General features: G+C 32.6%; 1 protein-coding gene across 6 annotated transcripts in view; it reads right to left on the minus strand.

Annotated features, from left to right (window-relative positions):
* The window catches only part of Gpo1 (glycerophosphate oxidase 1), a 115,090-nt gene that overhangs the window by 59,340 nt on the left and 33,822 nt on the right, over positions 1 to 21,928 (minus strand). For all 6 annotated transcript variants that reach the window (XM_035374917.2, XM_035374914.2, XM_035374916.2 and 3 more), the window contains 3 exons: positions 15,571 to 15,734; positions 13,540 to 13,701; positions 8,602 to 8,746 (listed from right to left, as the gene is read on the minus strand). In XM_035374917.2, coding sequence (XP_035230808.1) covers positions 8,602 to 8,746; positions 13,540 to 13,701; positions 15,571 to 15,734 — 471 coding nt within the window. The remainder of the gene's footprint in view (positions 1 to 8,601; positions 8,747 to 13,539; positions 13,702 to 15,570; positions 15,735 to 21,928) is intronic.

Below are 21,928 nucleotides of genomic sequence, written 5' to 3' on the forward strand. Positions count from 1 at the left end.
ATTAGGTATTTTTGGAAGCAGGCAAGATGAAAAATGAGCAACTCCTTCGCCGGGAATCAAACCATGGACCTCTGGAATACACGCCTAACGTGCAGACCACTACACCACAAAGGCACACTAAGGCGGAGGGCGAAGCACCTTATATACCCCCTTTTAAAGGGTGACTGGGGCTTTTAAGCGACCTAATTGCCAAATCCTGACTGTGGAGAATCATACACCACCACTCTTGTAGCTCGGGCACCACTGTAGAGGCATTAGGTATTTTTGGAAGCAGGCAAGATGAAAAATGAGCAATGCCTTTATCGGGAATCAAACCACAGACCTCTGGAATACATGTCCAGTGTGCAGGCCACTACACCATGAAGGGATGCTAAGGCGGCGGGAGAAATACCTTATAGGGTGAAAACCATAAAAAACAAAGCAATATCGCTTTGGACAGAGAAAATCTTGCCCAAATTCTATACAACTGCTATATTAATCATACAGGCAGACATTGATGACCTAGAGAAAAAAAGCAATGCCAAACTAGACCTCTCATTAATTCAGCATTTTGGACAATAACAGACAATAAGCTAATAATAACTTTAGGGTCTATTTCTAAAGTTTTAGCTTTTATTACATTTATTGTGGAAAATGAAAAATTTTAAATGCCTAATTTTATTATCTATTTCTTACACACTGAAGGGACAAAAATACTGGTATACCTGCCTAATATTATGCAAGGCCCTGGAGAGCATGCAGAAGTGCCACAACATGATATGGCATGGACTCGATTAAGCCTGAAAGTGTGCTGGAGGTAATTCCCACCATGAATCCTGCAGGGCAATCCACAAACCCATAAGAATGCAGGGTGGTGGAGATCTCATCTGAACAGCACATTGAAAGGCATCCCAGATATGCTCAATAATGTTCATGTCTAGGGATTTAGGTGGGCAGTGGACATGTCTTAAGTCAGAAGAGTATTCCTGGAGCCACTTGTTAGCAACTCATGATGTGTGGACAATGCACAATGGACATGAATAGGTACAGGTGATTGCACAGAATGCTTACGTATCTGTGACCTGACAGTCATATCTAGACATATCAAAAGTCCCATATCACACCAAGTGCACATGCCCCTTACTGTGACAAAGCCTCCACCAGTCCTCTGCTGACATGTACAGTCCATGGATTCATGAGGTTGTCTCTTTACCCATACATGTCCATCTGCCTGATACAATTGGAAACAAGACTGATCAGATCAGGCAACGTGTTTCCAGTCATCTATGGCCCAATGGTAGTGTTGTCAGGCACTGGTGAGGCATAACACTTTGTGTCGTGCAGTCAACAATGCTACACAAGAGGACCTCTGGCTCCGAAAGCCCATATCAATGATGGTCCATTGAACAGCTTGTACAGTGGCACTTTTTGATGCCCAGCACTGAAATCTGCAGCAATTTGAAGAAGAATTTCATGTCTGTCACGTTTAATGAATCTCGACAGTCATCCTTTGCCCCGTTCTTTCATGACCTTTCTCTGGCAGCAGCGATGTCAGAGATTTGATGTTTTACCGCATTCCTGATATTTGCAGTAGAATCATGAAACGCTCATATATGAAAATGCAAATTTCATCACTACCTTGGAGTTGCTATGTCCTACCTCTCGTGTGCCGACTATAACACCACATTCAAACTCACTTAAACCTTGATAAATTGCCACTGTAGCAGCAGTAATCAATCTAACAATTTTGCCAGACACCTGTTTGTTTTCTTATATAGACACTGCCAACCACTGCACTTTACTGTGATTGGTTCCATATCTCTGTTATTTGCATATGCATACCTATACCAGTTTGGATCTTAAGTATACTTCTATTAATCTAATTTAAGGTCATAACTTACATAGAAATGCTTAAATGGCCCTTTGGAATGGAAAACCCTGGCCTGGAACAATTTCAGATTGTTCATATATTAAATATCAGTTATATGTGTATACACATAAGGGTTTTCTCATTTTTATGCATGTTAGTCTGTGTGCATATATACACACACATGTATACGCTTAAATAGAAATAGTCATGATGTAAATAAAAAAAACCAACTAAAATATTGAGTACCAGAGCTAGGCAAGGGGGAGACAAGTGAGGCATTTATCTCAGGGAAACAATTAGAAAGGATTCCAAATTAGTTATGGAAATTTTGAAGTTCATTTAACATGTTGCTTGCCATGTCACCCATAGGCCACAGGATCAGAGTGATGCTCGAGTACTTAAGAGGTAAGTTAAGAATTTTGAAAGATATTTCACAAGGTATAATAAGACTATTAAGCTGTTATGAAAGTAATATGTTGGCATGGTTTATTACAAAAATCATTCACAATGTAATGTTACAAATCATTCTATGATCAGTCCAAATGAAGTCTTTAGTAGCTTAATTTCCAAGCATGCCTAATGCTTTGTCCAGAAGCACTTTTCTGAATGGCAATATTATGTTGATTATATTGAATATACTGATTATACTACAATATTATGCTGCCTACATTATAAAAATAAATGTGCTATATATAAGATATATAGGCATGCTTACAGACATTACACAGATATGCTTATCTTCTGCCATGATAAGAAAATATTGGTGTGTGGTACAGCAGCACACGTGGCCTGATACAGGTTTTCTTATAACAATGAGTGGCAATTAGTGTGGTTAAAAAAAAGAATATGCATGGCAATCAACATGCTAAAATGAAATTATGACTATCAACATTTAAATGTGAATACATGACGAAATACCAAGAGAATTATGTGTTATTAACCATCCAGTTAAACTGAGAAGAGAAGAATTTATAACATTAAATTTATTCCAAAAAATGCTAACTACCGTATAAAACAATATTATATACATATATTGCTTTCTAACAACAAAATGTCTTTTGGGAACTAATGTACTGAAGATATTTTATGCTTTTTTTTCTACACTAACACACTGAGATGCATAAACAAAACTAACTGAGAAAGCATCATACTGCCAACATCCATAATTCTCTATTCTGCTTTATTTTGAATTATGACTCAAAGCTCTTACTTTGCTATAATAAGCCAGAGTTCACTAACTGAATATAGATGGCAATGCAAATGTCTAAAGTTAATCTAAGCAAGCTTAAAGCATTAAAGGCCTATTAAAATAGCTTTGGAAGATTAAACAAAGCTGTTTGAAAATGAAATGTACCAGTATTATCAGTCTTTGGCTGCACATTTTTTGTGCAACATTTGCCATTGAGCAAGATGCGTGGTTCAAGGTTTTGCTTTATTTCATTCATATTTAATTCATGCCAGAACTGTGTGTTTGGTTTCTTATAGGGTTATTTCTGGAGAAGTTACACACATTGCTGGATTTGATTAAATGAATCAGTACATTTAGATAAAAAAATATGCCGCTTCTTTGTCAAATCATTCTTTTATCTCTTACTATGTCATCCTTTGTGAAGGCTGGAGTAAATATACAAGGTAAGATATGATTTCTCTCCCTTTTCTTTAAGATGTTCTGTTCTTTGTAATGAAATAATAAAATTAATTGCTGAAATTAAAATAGGTCATTTTAAAATGTTCAACTTTTTTTGTGGAAGACAAACTGCTTTGGCTATAAAAATATTATCTGACAGTGATTCTAATGCTTTATTTAGAGTTAGTTGGTATATATTGTGTTAACTGGTTTATTTGAGCTTGGCATTCTGCTGGAGCTCAAATAAGCCTTGAAATAAAAATTAATTTGAAGGATGAAAGTTGTGCAAAATATTAAAGTCTGGTTACTTGATTAGTCCATTCTAATAAAGCATGCAAGGCTATCTCCTTTTGAGAAAGATATTCTTACGGAACTGTCTTGTATTCAAGCTACACATGGAAGTGAAAACTGTACACGACCTACCCATTTGATAGGAATCGTACCATAACAAATTTCCAGATTTCCTCACTAAGCCAGTTGTAGACATTAAATTTAATAAAAAAATTAACAGCATAGAATTATTATGCAATAGGATGCTAAAGAAACATTTTGATGTCAGTAATACCTCTTAAATAGAATGTAACAAGTTTTACATTACCTGTTGGAAGGAATTATTTGTCCACCTGTGTTAAAAGTTAAGAAATGTAATGAAGATTGGTGTTAAAAGTAATAAATGTAATGAAGCTAAAAAATTCATTGCACATAACAGATTTTAAACCAGTGACGGAAACAAGTTACAATAATTTTAGGAACCTAAATGGTTTCAGCAGAAAATCATGTATAGTTTACATCTACATAGAATTATTAAAGCAAATAAGAGCTATTGTGAATTTTGAGTTTTAATAAATTAATTGTGGCAGGAATTTATTGCAGAATGTAACAAACCCACAACTTGTATTAAAGTATGGGATTTTCCATTATATAATAATGTGCTAAATAATTTTCTACTGCGAGATGTATGTGTCGTGTGTTACTGCCTATTAGCCATCATTAAATTAAATGTTACACTATTCTGATCTTTTATAAGTTTCAAAGTACCATACATATGCAGTGAGCATCAAGAACAAATGCTGTTAAAGAGCTATTATCTACAAATAACCAAAGCACATCAGTTATTAAAATATATGGCATTAAATGATAAATTATTGCAGTGGGACGAAAACAATAGCATTTTGAAGTATATCAGTTTTAAATTTTTATGAATGTTATCTGTGTGGAATTTATACAACCAGAAACAGAATAAAGCCTTACAATAAAAATCTATAACTGTCTAAAAGGCCGCATGCTTAAACAGAAAATTATGTTTTTCTTTACAGCAGATGAGAGAAAATATTTCCAGAAAAATTATTGAGGAATGTAAAATATTTACCTTTAGAGCTAACTATATCAATAAAATTTGAATAAAAAGGAAAAAGAAAGGTTAATAAATTATCCAGATTATCCAGAATCAATTAATAAGTAGCTGAATTTTACAGACAAATATTTTTTTTACTGTAGAAATTTCAGAAGTGTTAGATGTATATCCTAGTCTTGCAACTGAAATGAATATACAAAAGTAAATGAAATACGTTACAATATTAATTTTCAACTTGGTGAGAAACTAATGTCATTGGATTTATGTAGTTTAAAAGCAACATCACTTAAATACCTGAATGCTTGGACTTAAGTAGTTTAAAAGGAAAAGCTTATAACATAGCACTTATAAATAATGCAGAAACTTAGCATGAAATATCTAATTTTATAAACCATGCTATTTCAATAATTCTGGCTATTAAAAGAGCTCCAAGGTGAAAGACTCTTAAAATACACAAATTTAATTTAGTTCAATTATGTCTGACTATGGAAGCAGCATTAAGAATATCTTTAACGTTGCCAGTACTGTTGATAGTTGTGAAAGACACTTCAGCAAATTTGAAATAAAAAATACATATCTTCACTTGGTCAACAAACAAACAAACAAACAAACAAAACACCTTTCAAACATTATTATTCTGTCTATAGAGTATGATTTAAGTTGTCAAATACTTTTTGAAAAACCCTTTTATGATAACTCACTTGCCAGTCTGATAGGGTCAAAAGAACTGATTTAATTTTGACACAAATTACAACTCTGTACTCTTGCATTATTGTTTACATTATTTCAAGGGTACATGATATTAATCAAAAAGGAAATTTTTCAAGTTTTTTGCTTAAAAACCGCAATTTAATAAATATATAATACAGTCAAAAGTCTTTAATCTGGACATCCATAATCCAGAATGATCTATAATCCAGACCTCAAAGCAACAAACTTTCTGCGCATGTGCATATGCGTTTATGCATGCGCATAATACGCTTACGCATGCACGTTAAATGTATAATGGACGGTATAAGCTAAGCTAAAATTATCTATTTCAGTTAATGTTGCAGATTGCGTTGTTCCTTAATCTTCTAATTGGATCCTGCTTATTATTTTTTGCAGACTGTTAGAGCAATTTTATAAAAGTAAGTTTGAACTTTCGATTATGTCAAAATGAATTTCCGATTCTGGAGCTGCCAAAGGATCTACAAAGCGAAAGCATGTTTCAATGTCCATTAAACAAAAAGTGGAATTGCTGCAAAAAATGGACAAAGGCACATCTTTTGTTTCTCTAACCATTCCAAAATCTCTTTATCAATTTAACGCTGCTCTGTGGAGGGGGGGGGAACGTCATGGTGCTAAATGAACTGAAAAATGATCTGTCAGCACTATCCTTATCTTCAGGGCAGATGTTTTTATTTTATTCATCTTATAATTCCTTACTAAATGTAGTATTTCATCTCAATGTATTCCGTCTTTGATATGATTTAAATCAAATTCCTCGTCATTATAAATATCATGAATACACATCAAATAGTTTCCTGGTTGCAATTTTGTAATTTCGACTATGTGTAATGTATGCTTTACGCATGCGCGTGTTGAAAGAAATGTTTAATAAAGTAAACAAATAACTATTAAGCTTTTTTTTTTTGTAAATTTTGATACCCTTTAGATCATAATTGCTCTTTATTTCATAAATTATGGTTTCATATTTTTAATTTTATAATTTCTGCATGCCATCTTATCAGATTTAAATTGATGATGTATAATCCGGGAAAACCGATCATCCGGAATCGCCGAAGTCCCGACGAGTCCGGATTAAAGACTTTTGACAGTATATAGTTTTTTGAATACACAATTAAATACCGTTTTAATTATGATTAAATATTATTGTAAGAGTTATGGTATTATGATATGAAATAGTTATCATTGAGGAATAAAAATGTGTAAAGATATAGTTAACTTTTATTGCCTTAGTATATCTGTACATAAAATATTCCATCCTTTTTTATCTATTTATTTATTATAATTATTTCATTTATTAAACAGCCAGTTATCTTTTTGCTTCAGGTGAAACATATGAAGGCATGGTTCTGTCAAGCGCACAACTCTGTGCTCACCTATTTCCTTCAAAGACCACAAAGGATGCTTTCAAGGAATGTATCCGGGAAAGCCTGATTAGCAACCCTCTGAAATGATTTCTCTATCCGTTTCCCCCAAAACAAGACCAGCATGAAAAACAACAAGACATGAAAATTTCAAAATCAAATTTGATACTTCAATACAATCATAACCACCTTAGCAGAAGTCGCCAAATTTTCAAAATGTGGCCAACTCTGGCAAACATGCACATTATTGTTTTTCAGGCAACTATGCTTATAATAGTTTTTCAGTTAAATAACATCGACATTTCCATACGAAAACCTTTTGTTGCATTCCAATGCCTTTTATAGGCTAATCATGATATTTTTTCCTTTAAACTCAATTTTAAAATAAGTGCTTGCGGAATTTGTCAGCAATGGAAGAAACAAGTAACATTTCTGCAGAAAATGCAGTATTTTGCCACAAAACCACTAAAGGGTATAATGATGTCATGAGTTTGGTATATAGCCAATGCACAATGCTGAAAGGGTACAATTCCCCAACTTTTTTTAAGCAAAAAGAGGCTGAGATATATATGAACAGTGGAAAAAAAATTATATAAGGATATTGCATAAAACGTAAGCATTTTACTTTTATCATATAATTCTTATTTAATAGTTAAAACTGTAATTTAAAATTGAAAAATTGTATTTTTTTTTAATATGTCGATAACCCAGGTATGATAATATTGACAGTTTGGCAGTCTTTTTTAAAAAATCATGAACGTCACCATATTGGAGTTATGGTGATGTGCCATAACTCCAATATGGTGATAAGTAGTTGCGTTACTATGTGCATACTTAAATTTTTACTTATTTGCTTCCATTATGCATTTTACATATAGCTTTATTCATAATTATTGGAAGAATATTTTACATGTGAACATTAAAAAACTATTTTAATATTATTGCACAGTAAATTATGTCTTATTACAAATAAATTGTTTGTAAATAATTCTAAAACGTTTTTAGGAAATAAATCGGTTAACATTACGAAAATTCCTCCATCTTCTGCAATTCTCGATCCAACTCATGCGTATCTCAGCATTTTATTAAAAAAAATTATTTGTTGATGCACCAAAGAAAACATTTTTTCCCCCAATTATGTCATTCTGAACACTGAAACAAATGACAGTTGTTTAACGCTGGATGAAAACTTTACTATCATATTCTACGTTCTTGATTTCCTTACTTATTCCTCATGTGTGCATCATGGACTTTTGCAAATACTTTGGTATAGCTATTATAATTTGCTGTAACTGAGAACACTCTAAACAAAATTTGTGAAATCAAGGTCATGCATACTCCCTTTTTGAGATGTTTCAGTTTTTGTATATTCAAAAATTTCTTTTAAATAGTAAGAAGTAAATATATGCATGTACAATTTTATCCTAAATTAGAGTTACCCAAATCATCTCTCATAAATTTACTATTTATTTTGATCACATATGTTTCTTAAAATTTCATCAGAAATAATTGTATATGGTAAATTTTATACAGGAATTAATAAAACAGAGCACCTTTTCATGTTGAAGCTGATAGTGCATGCGCTTTCTGACCTTTGAAATTAAAATGTATAGGAAGCTTAATACTTTGCAGGCAATAATAGAAAATTAATTAATAAACTACGGAAAAAGAATATTACCTGTAATAATCAGGTAACACAATGTGAACACCAGCACTTGGCTGGCATATCATTGGACACTTTTGATCATCCATTCTGCGAATAGAATCAGTGAATGGTCCAGTTGCATTAATAACACATTTGGCACGAATATCCCACTCTTTTCCTAAATTATATAAATGCATAATGAAAAAAGTACTTTTATGGATTACCACACAGAAATTATAAAAATTTAGATTTATAAAAAAATTAAGTTTGAAATTTTAATTTATAATGGATTCTGTAGAACTTTCCAGAGTCATCTAGCACTCCCCCTTTTTTTAAGTATTCACAATAGTCTGTTCTAAACAGACTAAACAGTGGAATTTAAATATGCAGGATTAACATCTCCATGTATTTGTCAATTAATAATAAAATTTATCTTTTAACAAATGTTTAGACATGTAGTTTAATGAAGTATCAATTGTTAATATAAGAACAGTATACAATTACTACTATATAGTAAACCTCTAACTTCACACAACTTTAACTATCATTAAAACATTTCTCTTTTACCAGCTTTCAGTTTATGGAGATTCCATCAGCTACTTATTGATTCAAGCATCTTAACACTTCAAAATTTAAATATTAATTCTTATGAAACCAGGTTTCAGAATTAATTTACTGAGGAAAATTTTCACATCTGACTTTGGTAAATTAATCAACTAAAACAAAAATTAGTTTTACTTTTTGTTATGCAAAATGAATTGTTACTATATGAAATGAAAATGCTACCTATTTCAAGACAGAATTTTAAGGCAGGGGAAAAAGATCTGTATTATTTTATCCTTTTTCTTCTAAATGTTTACAGTATGGTGTAATAGCTAACACAGCTTGGAGACCCAAATTCCAGTATAGTGGTTATTTATTTAGTTTTTGCTTTATATTAATTAATTTGTATAGCTATTCCTATTTAAAAAAAATTCTATAGTTATTTTTTACTTTTACAACCTAAATGCTCTTTAAATAGTGATATGCAAATTTAGATTTTAAAACTCTAAAACTTGTTTTCTGTTTTCAGTTCAGAATATGTTTTAGTTTTTAAGGTGCAAAAACTAGGATATCATAATCATGATTTTGCAACCACATAGTTCTGTTCAATCAACTTCACTTTAAGAATTTTAAACATTAATGCTTTCCACAACCACAATACAAGCTTTCTTATTTCACAGTTCTATTAAAGTAAACCAGTTTTGTTATTTTTAGCCCAAAGAGGCATTATACAAGGGCTATTAGTCTCAAAACGGAATTTTGCATCAGTTCGCCACTTCACTTTTCAAATTGTTGCTACCAAATATTATCACCCTGTATTATATTTAAAGAAATTAAATAATGGAGAATTTGCATGATTGTATGTATTTTTCTCACATAGGGAAAAAAGCAACGGGACCTAGAGTCATCAAACGTAGTCCTCCACCTGAATAGGGCCACCTGGAAGACCAAATTTTGAATTTGTTTTACAAGCTATTTCATACTTTGTAAAAACCTTTATTGAATTTTTGATTTAAAAATGCGATGATTTCAAAGTGAGGAGTGGCAACACTATGGAATAAAACATTTTTACCTCTAGCATGCAAGCTGTTTTTAAATATTTTTAGACCAAAGGGCATTAGCCCAAATACTCTCGAAATGTGCATGTGTGTGTAAATGAGAAAATCACAAAAGCTTTCAGGTTTATTTATTTATTTATTTTTCCCAAATAATATAAAAGAATTACATCCAACTGTTATTAGAGGTAATTCAGGATTGACAGAAATAATTAGTAAATTTAATGTTTAAATATTTACAGACTACTAGTTTAAATACTTACAGAATTTGTCATGTGCTATGTTTCTTCACAATTCTTTAATTTTAAATGCAGTATAGAACACAGAAATATAGAGACAATGGTTTAGTTCTTATCAAGGTCTTGATTCCATATTTGATATAAAAATTGTTCAAACAGTTTGCATCATGGTATAACTCACACAATAAATTTTACAATTCTTATTGATAAATTATGGCATTTAAGATAGTTCAATAAGTTTACATTAAAAAGCTAATGAAAAAAATTCCACATTCCAGAAATCCAGGATTAAAATATTTTCCGATTTTTGATTTAAAAAAATCAGATTTTTTATTTTTAATACAAGTTTGACATAAACAATTTAAATACAAAATGCTGTGGCATTTTCAAGGTACATGCATGATCTCTCTAAATGCCTTGATTAATAACAAAGACATCACCTTTCCAAAATATTGTATAGCTAAGTACAGTTTACAATAAACATAGAGTGAAACCTAGCAGTTCTAATTTTATTAAAGTTCTCTGAACACCGGAATAAATTTCATATTTCATGTTCCAAAACAATCAGCGTAACTCAGCAACACTAGAAACAAGAGCACCCAAAAACCTATACTGAAAATAACTGAAAAATAGTTCTAAGTAGCTCTCAGTAAATGCTCTAAACCTGCACAGCTAAAGCAGACTAATATGAATTTCAAATAATAAGCATAATATACTTCTTGATTATATATATCCTAAAAAAAATCTAGACTTCTCTTTCTACTAAAGAAGTTATCTATATTTGGAACATTTGAGGATTTTTCTGAAGTTCTGAAATCCTCCATTTCTTTACAGCTATCTCCAAGAAAATAAAATTTCTTACAGTACTCTCGAAATGTGCATGTGTGTGTATACATGATGATGATAGTTATGCATGACAGGATGATGATAGTTATGCATGTAACTTCAAGGTTTGGTTTATTGAGATTACGGCAAAGCACACTAGGGCTATCTGCCTAAGGGGAGGGATGCCTTTATGAAGGACTTTGTAAGGGAAACTGGCTCGTATACACGTTACACATGGGGAAAACCATGAAAACTCCCATGCAGCCCGCCCGTTCGTGGGATTCGAACCTCGGACCGAACTAAGAGTGTTCAGCGACTGTACCGTTCCGCTGCTGGTGGGCCTAATACTTACTTCAAATGTAATTGAAAGAGAAAATCTGAACAGATTAATACACTACTAACTAATAGTCCATTCTAGCCTAGCAGTTTTCATAATCATTATTTCCTTGCATCCATTTCCAATCTGTAATAAGGATTAAGCACATTTTCTTGAAGATATAGGTTCATCATGATGAGTTGGAATTCTTATTTAGTGGTCATTTCTGATTATCTTAACTTTCATGATACCTTTGAACAGTCCAAATGATTTCAAACCATTCCAAAACAGTAGTTTTAAAAGAATGGATCAGAAACCAGCAGTGGATCAGATTTTTGTTACAGAAAGGGGGAAACCTGTTCTCTGTAATTGCCATAGATGAAAAGCTTCTTCTTAATGTGTGTCTGTCCACTATGTCTACAAAAGTCCTCATGCAGTTTTTATTTTCACAATCACTGGTCATAAACATATACTTCAAATTACAAAAATGCTTTAAGTAAGGAAAATATTCATGTTGTGGCATTTCTAAATTAAAAAAAATAATCTTAACCTTTCATAAAGCTCCTGGCCCTATAGTTAGATTTAGTAAAATTTTACACTTATTCTATTAAATAAAATGCAAAATATTTGACTAGTCCATGACAAAAATTTACGATATTAAAACTTTGATTTCATTTTCATGGGTAAAACACAAACTGAAACATTACATTTACATTTGTATATAGCTAAAAATTAAATATCAGCTTAGAGAAAGGTTTTTGGTGTTCAGAGATTAAACAAAGAGCATTTTATGCAAATTGTTGCGAAATATTTTAGTCAATACAGTTTCCCCCCCCCCAAAAAAAAAAGAGAGAGAGAGACCTTATTCTTAGAATCTTGTAGAATTCTTATTCTAGAAAATAGTAGTAGGCTTCAATACAGGCAAGTAGCTAATTCAAAACATTATTTGCATAAATTATAAGTGATGAATAGTTTTAGGCCAACAAATTTTTTTTTTTTTGTATGATAATTTGATGAATAATTATTTAACAGTATTATCCTACAGTAATAAACTGCATGTGATTTAACACAGTTTAGCATTTTAAACTATTTGCGTGAAAACAATTTCAGTATGCTAATTATAATAAAATTATAAATTAAAAAATGTTACATATTGGTAAGTTCTAAAGGGAAATTTTCTTCTTTTAAATGTCTTTAAAGGGGAAAATATTTAACCAAAAATATTCTAATTTAATTGATCTCTCAAGCAAAGAGCTGACAAATATCTCAAAATTTTAAAATTAAATCTCTGTCAGTTTTTGTTGTAGGGGAGTCAAACTTTTTATATACTATTTTTTAGAACAAATACAAATTTTTGTTAAGTCTAACTACAGGAACCAGAGGATTGTATAAAATATTCAATTTATTAATTTTCCCCAAAAAGATGTTTTAATTTAAAAGTGATTAGATGAATATTTACATCATTTAATATATCTCTGTAACAAGAAGTACATGTTTGCAACTAGCATTTGTGAAACTAAAGGCTTTTTGAAGACTCATAGACATAGTTCTGAAGTTTCTACTCATTGAAAACATTTTACAGATGAACTGTTACACAAAATTAATGATATCATTTAGTTCAATTACACTGAAAGATTTAATATGGAAATAAAAGAGTTAATTTAAGAACTGATTAAAGACTACCATCTTTTTTTTTTTTTTTTTTTTTTTTTTTTTTTTTTTTTATACAGAGTGTGAATAGCTCTATTACAGCAATGGTGACCTCAGTTATTTGGAGGTTATCTAAAACTGCATGAAATTATAGTTTCAAAAAATTCTTAGAAAACAGAATTTTCCATTTCTAACTCTTAAGTGGTTGAGAATTATCCAAAGTTTAGGAATTATAATTATATATTAAGCTCCAATCAAATTATTTACACACACATAGACGCACGCACGCATGCACACACACACACACACACAAAAAAAAAAATAAAAAAAAAAAAAAACTAACCAGTTAGCATATCCTTAACTTTAGCACCATTCACTTTTTCAACACCTTGAGGATCTTTAATTTTGATTAGATCTGTAACCGCTACATGATTAGCAACATTAGCTCCTAGTCTAGCAGCTGTTAATATAATAGCCAGATTCATTCTAGCATCATTGTGTTGACCTAAAAATAAAAACATTATTAACAAAATGAATTATGCAAATTAAATCAATTTTAAAGTAAAGAAAAAACAAATCAAAGATAACTGTTTCTAACCCCATACAATAAGTTTAAAAGAATTTCCCAATTTCTTCACTCACACCTCTATATAAATTACATTTTACATATCAAAATTTCAATTACTATAATCATTTAAAACTATATATATTTCATTTATGCCTCATATGAAAATGGAAAAATAGCCTTTTCATAACGAAAAGCCTTACTAGACTTCTTATTCGGCTAAAATAAAACCCAACAATATTGCTTTTGAAAGGAATGCATTGATTCCCCCTTTTCTGATATCTGAGTTTTAAAGAAAGGTTTATTGAAACATAACTCCTTTTAACTCGACAAAACAGTAACAAAAACTTTAAGAAGAAATCAAGTTAAACGCTGATATATATCTCCACATATAAATGAAGGAGGAGGAACTGTTCCATATTTAATTTATAAGGACTTATCATCTGTCTCCATGCATGTTCTTGAGGTGTACCTCACAGTCCGAAGGTCTATGATTGAAATTCTGGCAATAGCATAGCTGATGTTTCATGTTTCTTGCTTAAAAAAAAAAAAAAAATCTGCCAAACTGCTCACCAATGGCACTGACTAAAATGTAGTGGATGACAATTCCTCATATTTTCCTTCATATTTTAGCCCTACGCAGAAAGGCTTCATGTTTCAAAATATTCTTAAATTAAATGAAAAATTACTAAAATTCTCTACAATCCAACAGCCTTTCTTAAATCAGATACGTTTTTTATTTTCAAGTATGAATTTTACAAAGTTCAGGAAACATTTGTGAAAAATTATACAAAACTTTTATTGTATTTGGTAATGGAGCTTTTGAGGCATGTGCATATGAATAAAGGTAATGACTTACTTTTAATGAGTGATAAAAATAATTACACAGATTTTTATCACATATAATTTACTACAGAATATTTACACAGTTCAGTCAGATTAATGTGACCATCACCTACCTTTGATGTCATAGTGAAATAACCACAGAAGGTAGGTGGCAGCACATTGCAGTGGACTTTATAAAAAGGGTGTCCGAGAGAATTGGAAAACATTGCAATTGTTGGCGTAATGCAGAAATCTGACGTAATGCAGAAATCTTTATCTGATGTCCAAAATGACATGAGCCCTGGCTTTCAGCCCAATGGTGGAAGCATTTCCAAAACGGCTAATTCTGTAAACTGTTCGCATGCCGCTGAGGTTAAAGCATTAAAGTCTGGGAATGTTTTCATGGCATTCTCTGGGTGCACTCATCATTGTGGAAGATGCAATGGATCAACAAAAATACACATGTCCTTGTGGACCATGTCCACCCACCCCTGCATGCAAATTGTTTTTCCTCAGAATGATGGCATCTACCAGCAGGACAATGTGAAGTGTCATACAGCTCGCAGTGGCTCAACATCCCAGGGAACACCTTCAAGAACCAAACTGACTCCCTTCCTGCATGTCTTGCAGAGGTCCACTCTGCAAAAGGTGGTTATTCTGGCTTTTCACAGGTGGGTACATTAATGTGACTGGACTATGTATATTGTACATAAAATGTCTCATTTATTTGCAAATTTACATATACAGGATGCTTGAAAAGGGAGGCTGAAAGCAAGGCCATCACCAGAGTCAGTAAAACCATTGTGACCACACCAGCAGCACAATTTATGATTAGCAGAGGCTGCAATGGGCAGAAGAAAGCCTAGTGCCAACACTAGCTGATGACTTAAAAAATGTGTAGAAACGAGAACTGTAGAAACATCACAACTCATACTAAATGATAAACACTAATAAATAAAACACTGAGTTTTAAGTTTAACTTACCATCATAATAGACTAAAGCTCCACACAGCTTATCTTTTTTTAGCATTGGAAAAAGTTCCAGTGCTCTCTCCCTAGATAAAAAGTAACTAGATTTTACCTGTTGCCTGCCAGCAACAAAATCATATGCTTTTATACCAATCCAGTAATACGGTACTTGCCACCACCTAAGAATAGAGAAAATAATATTTTTATGTATGTGTTTTAAAATAAAGCAAACAGAAAGTACAAGGATGTATATATTTCAAAAAGTACTTGAATCTTGATTTCTAGAGAAAGCTCTTTAGAGTAAATAAAATTCCCAGGTGGTATGAATGTACCACATTTCTTATAAAAATCAGTTAAGAGTTTGGATACTCTTCTATTAATGTCACCATCTAATTTTCTAATGCCAAGTCCAGTGAATTTTGCAGATGTAGAAGCTACCGTTACAATTTATTTTTCCTTTCTTTTAATAAAAATAACAGCATTTTACAGCACATTTTTTTGGGGGGGAATATAATTAGTTATACACTCGTGCTCAAAAAATAAGCAACAGATGCTAAAAGAAAAGGTATCAATGTAGAAAGGGGAATTAAAACATACAATTTACGCATATGAGGCAGAGGTTACATTGCTGAATTCGTAGGCAAACAAACATATGACGCAAGTCTGTGTTCACACCACAATGCCTAAAAGGAGGTACACCAGACCTTACGCATCAGTTTACCAACAGCGATAATTCCATGTAATCCAGAAGATAGCCAAAGCAGAAAGCATGAGCCAAAGATACCACCTGCATGATGAAATGCATTGGATGGCTGTCAAGATGTTGCAAGCTGTGCAAGAAAATTCATTGTTACGAGACAGCTGAATGTGCATCATAGTGTCATCAGTAGACTGTGAAAACATTACCAAAGGATCAAAACCACTGTACAAGATATGGGTTTGAATGCCAGAGGATTACTGCAATAGCAGATGATTGCTTCCTGTTGCTATGTGCAAGATACCACAGCAAGCAGTCACACCTCTCTGCTGCTACCCGTCAAACTGTATTGCATCGACTGCATGAAGGTGGACTGTACCCCTGACAGCCTGTAATTTGTGTTCTTTTATCCCCATCAGATGTCAGAGCGAGGTTGAATTCAGCCCATCAACACTGCAGTCAGTTACCAGAGCAGTAGGGACACTTTCTTTATGGATGAATCTTGATTTAACATTCAGAACGATTCTGAAAGGGCAATGTTATGGTGAGAATTGGGGACACGTTGTGGAGCACTAAACATTATTCATTGAAAGAGACTATCATAGAAGAGGCTTACTCGTATGGGCTGGGAACAGCTGCACAACCTCTATGTCATTCCTAATGGTTCCATCACAGATGTCTGATATAGCAATGAAATTCCACACCTTCTTGTGTGTTCTTTTATCTCCATACATTCATGTTCTTAAGCTCCATACATTCATGACTTAACTTCTCAAGTTCTTCAAATTTTAATTTCAAGGTTTCAAACATAGCTTTAATGTACAAATTTTATCAGTTTCTTCCGAACTGACATTTTCTATAATTTGATTGTACAATCCAGTGAAAGCACAAAGAACGACTGTGCGTTATCCATTTTAAATAATTTCAAACAAGAACAAAAGTACCTCTCTATCACATCAATTGATCACCACTTGTCAAAAATTCAATAAAATCTACCCAATTTTAATATTTTTTTCCTTTTACTTACACATCTAAATAATATTTCCAAGCAATTTACACTTTTAAGAACAGCGATAAGCTGTTTAAAATAAAAACCGTTTTCTTTTCTTAATACAAATAATGTTGTTCCTAAAAGTATATAAATCCTCACCTGAGACACAAAAATTTAAACAGCATCCATGGAGTTGCAAACATGTATATCAATTTCTGACTTGAACTATTCTTAACTTGTAGCGTTAACAAAGAGCAACACGACTGATTCAATAATATTAAACATTAATAATTTTATGATCGAGTAACACAAGCAGAATGACAGTCAGGAAGTCTGGGTCGATACACTAACTTCAAAATGAGTAAGAAAAGACAATATTCTCTCTAAAATTATTTTTAAAACTGTTAACAAAGCTGACTGGTAAAATCAAATGCAAGTGAAAAAAGTATTGCATACTAAGTGATGAGATTAGCAACAACTCTAGAATGCTAAGATAATGGTGAGCTGAAAGTGAAACTATTCACAAAATTGTATGGGTACCTTTCATTCAAATTCGAATACCTCTACAAAAGCTCTAGTTGCAATTAAAATCCCTCTCCAAAATTAAAAATATGACATATCATATTTTATGGGCTCTAACAGCAAAGTATGTGTTTCCAAGTTTATTTATTTGGCCATGAAACTGTAAACAGAAAATTAAAATATGCATTATTATTTGAATACCCTTGGCTGGCTTATTGTAAAATTAAAGATGAAGTATACTGTAAATACTGCATAATAATATGCTAAGGGATATGCAAGCCAATTAAACAATTGAGATTTTGGACAATTAAAGAAGGAGACTTTTCACAACTGGAGAAAAGTGTAATGAAAAATTTCGTGACCACCAAGGAAAAAATACCATAAGCTTTCCTTACTATCAGCTGAGACTTTAAGAAACGTTATTCTTGGTCACAAATAATCCACAGTGGATGCCACTGATATCACCAGTGCTCATCAAGCTGAAGAAAATCAAAGAAAGTTTATTCTTATAATAAAAACAGTGATCTGTGGAGAATGGATTTCTATTATGAATTTGCTGCAATTCTGAGAAAATGAATGTAAATGGCATGGAGGTAGAAAGAGGTGACACTTTCCTCTCATTATGGCTGACACAGTGCTGCCGAACTTTTGTAAGCTGAAGAGGGTGTGGTACTTTTGTTTACATCCAGAGCATGTTACCTTGACAGTGGTATGGTAGTACAAGCCCCAAAACTTTCACACAAAATAAACATTCATTGTTGGATGGGTAATAGTAATTTGTATACTCTAGAGATATTTCCGCACAAATCACATCTTAGTTATCTTTTTAAATCTTGCAACAGTGATTTTGATTGTGAATTTTTTTTATAAAATTCTAAGTTACTGGATTACAAGAATAGATTTTAGCAAAATGTTATGTGTAAAGAATGATAAATACCTCGAGGTACCTTTGAAATATCAAAGTATTGCAAAAATATAACACACTTTAAAGCTCAATTTCCTTATAACTGAATATTTTTTGATGCCCTTGATAACACATTTGCTACTTTTATTGTGTTTCAAATATCAGATGTTTTTTTTAAATACATTTTTTGTCATCCAAAAAATACTGAAATATGCACTCTAAAATTTTTTTGTCGGAGAAGAATAATAGTTGCTCACTTTAAATTCACTTACATTTATTTAATTGAAAAATAATCGGTTTGGGTTTATATATCTGGAAATATACAATAAAATTACCTCAAAATCCTGAACCCTTTCTTAAAATTAATAAATATATAGGCAGATACGCTAATAATGTAATATAAATTTTGATAATGAATGTATCCAAAACCATATTTTAAGTCAGTTTGCAACTTGATGGATATATCTAATACGTAGTGTATTCGGAAACTAAGTACCGTTTCATTCTAGCGCCGTCGCAGCGCTGTGGTAGGCATCCCGCGCATGCGCACTAGTCTTTCTCATTCACTGACTTTCAATTGTCGCCATTTTGTTTGCTCTATGCTGTGTTTTCAGTTTGCTGTGCACATTCAAAATGTTTAAGAAAATTAGTTCTCCCGTTGACTGTGAGATTTGGGCCATGATTAAATTTTTGAACGCGAGGAATGTTAAACCGGTCGAAATTTATCGTCAAGTGACAGAAGTTTACGATGAATACACGATAAGTGATAGAATGGTGAGAAAGTGGGTAAAAATGTTTAATGCAGGTCGAACAAATGTCCATGCCGAGGCTTGGAGTGGTTGGCCTTCTGTTGTCACCGATGATTTGGTAAGGAAAGTTGATGAAGCAATTCATGAGAACAGACGCTTCACAATGACAACTCTTTCAGAGGCATTACCACAAATTTCACGTACTGTTTTGTTCGAAATTGTGTCTGACCGCTTGAATTATCGCAAACTGTGTTCCCGATGGGTTCCAAAAATGCTCACTGATGTTCACAAAACAAAGCGACTTGGTAGTGCCCTGACATTTCTCACGCGGTACAGTGATGAGGGAGAAAACTTTTTAAACCAAATTGTGACAGGTGGTGAAACTTGGGTGTGTCATTTCACACCAGAATCGAAACAACAATCGATGGAGTGGAGACACGCTCATTCTCCGAAAAAACAAAAGTTCAAAGTGACAACGTCATCACAAAAAATCATGTGCACTGTCTTCTGGAATAGGAAAAGCGTTTTGCTTACTGAATTTCTTCCCAGAGTTGAAACCATTAATGCGGCACGATATTGTGAGACTTTAACAAAACTAAGGCGTGCCATTCAAAATAAACGAAGAGGAATGCTCAGTAAAGGAATTGTGTTGCTCCATGACAATGCTCGGCCCCATACTGCTGGTGTCACTCAATCGTTAATTCGACAGTTTCATTGGGAGCAGTTCGATCACCCGCCGTACAGCCTGGACTTGGCGCCGTCCGACTATCACTTGTTCCTGCACATGAAGTGCGAGCTTGGTGGCAAGCGCTTTGGATCTGACGATGACACGAAAAATGCTGTGGAGTCGTGGTTATCGAAACTGGCGGGAAGTTTCTTTGATGATGGTATACAGAAACTGGTCACCCGCTATGACAAGTGTTTGACCATTGGCGGAAACTATGTTGAAAAATAGTTTAAGACATGTATTTTCATATAAAAATAAAATTGGATTCGAAAAAATTGTTTTACTATTTTTGTTTTTCAAAACGGTACTTAGTTTCCGAATACGCCTCGTAATATAAAGTTGTGCATCTTAAAATATTTGTAATTCAGCATATAGGTCAGATTAAGTTTTTTAAATGGGGCAAAGCATGCAAGGGCTATTTGCCTAACAGGAGATATGCCTTTGTGGAGAACTTTTGAAGGAAAACTGACTTCTTCAGTGCAAATTAAAAATTATGCATATAATTTTCATTATATTTATAATATATATTTCTTATGTAAATATTCTGCTATATGTGAAACTATTGAACATTACTTGAAAAATATACTGAATGCATGCATAAAAAATAGATTTTCACATGCAAAAAAATGGAAAATGTTAAATACATATGAGTATTTATGCATATCCTTGTAAAAACCATCATTTTCCTTTAACTAAATATGAAAATGTTTATGAAATTATTTATGTATTTGGAAATTATTATGTATTTGGAAATGAAGGATTTATTTATTCACAAACTTCTGTGAATGGCTACTGCAACCTCAGAAGTTGTCATGCCTGGCACTGTTGGCAGTGTGTCAATGTGGCTGGCACTGTTAGAAGCATATATGATAACCAATTAAAAGAAGTAACCATAAAATAAACAAACAAAAATAAATTTTGCAAATTTTTCTAGCCGAGCTTTAGAACTGGCATTTTGTTCTAAATTGATTTTTAAAACTGCTATAATGCCTCCTTGTTTCTTTGCTTTAACATAACCGTAGCTACCTCAATACCAATATATTTATGAATACAGTACCTGCTCAAGTCAAACTTTTCAATGATGCAGGCAACTGACATTCATTCAGTGCCAAGAAAAATACTGTCACAATTAGTTTGCCCTGATTTTAACTTTCAAGTTTCACAGTGAAAAAGCAATTTTTGAAGTTTTGTTAATATTATAAGCCTTTCCTTTCACAATAATGGCATGTGAAAAATGACATCATCGTTAAATTCTGAGTACATTTCACAAAGAGACCACAAATTTAATGGCCATTTAATTATTACTTTTTATGTACATCTATATCAGACATTACTTTTACGATCTCTCATCGTATATGATATTCAAAGGGTATTTACAAAGGAAGTAATACCTCCACAGAGGACTTCTATAGAAAATTAGATTTTATTTACTTTAAACATGGAAAAACTAGAAATAACCCATATAGAGGAAACCCGCTGAGGTCTTAAGAACAGAATTAGGATATAAGGCATTTCTCCCGCCTTCTTAGCGAGCCTTCGTGGTGTAGTGGCCTGCACATTCAGTGCGTAATTGAGAGGTCCGCGGTTCGATTCCCAGTGAAGGTGTTGCTAACTTTTCATCTCTTCTACTTCCAAAAATTACCTAATGTCTCTACACTGGCACCCCAAAACTTTTGAATGGATCATGTCGTTAGAGGGCGGAAAATTTACGTTGACCCCTTCGACCTTTCAAGTTCCTCAGATGGCAACGAATCCAATGGAAGGATTTGGATTTATTGTGAAA

The sequence above is a fragment of the Stegodyphus dumicola genome, chromosome X1 (genome assembly GCF_044657685.1).
Source record: "Stegodyphus dumicola isolate Sdum_Otavi_A_Nest chromosome X1, ASM4465768v1".
Lineage (NCBI taxonomy): Eukaryota > Metazoa > Arthropoda > Arachnida > Araneae > Eresidae > Stegodyphus > Stegodyphus dumicola.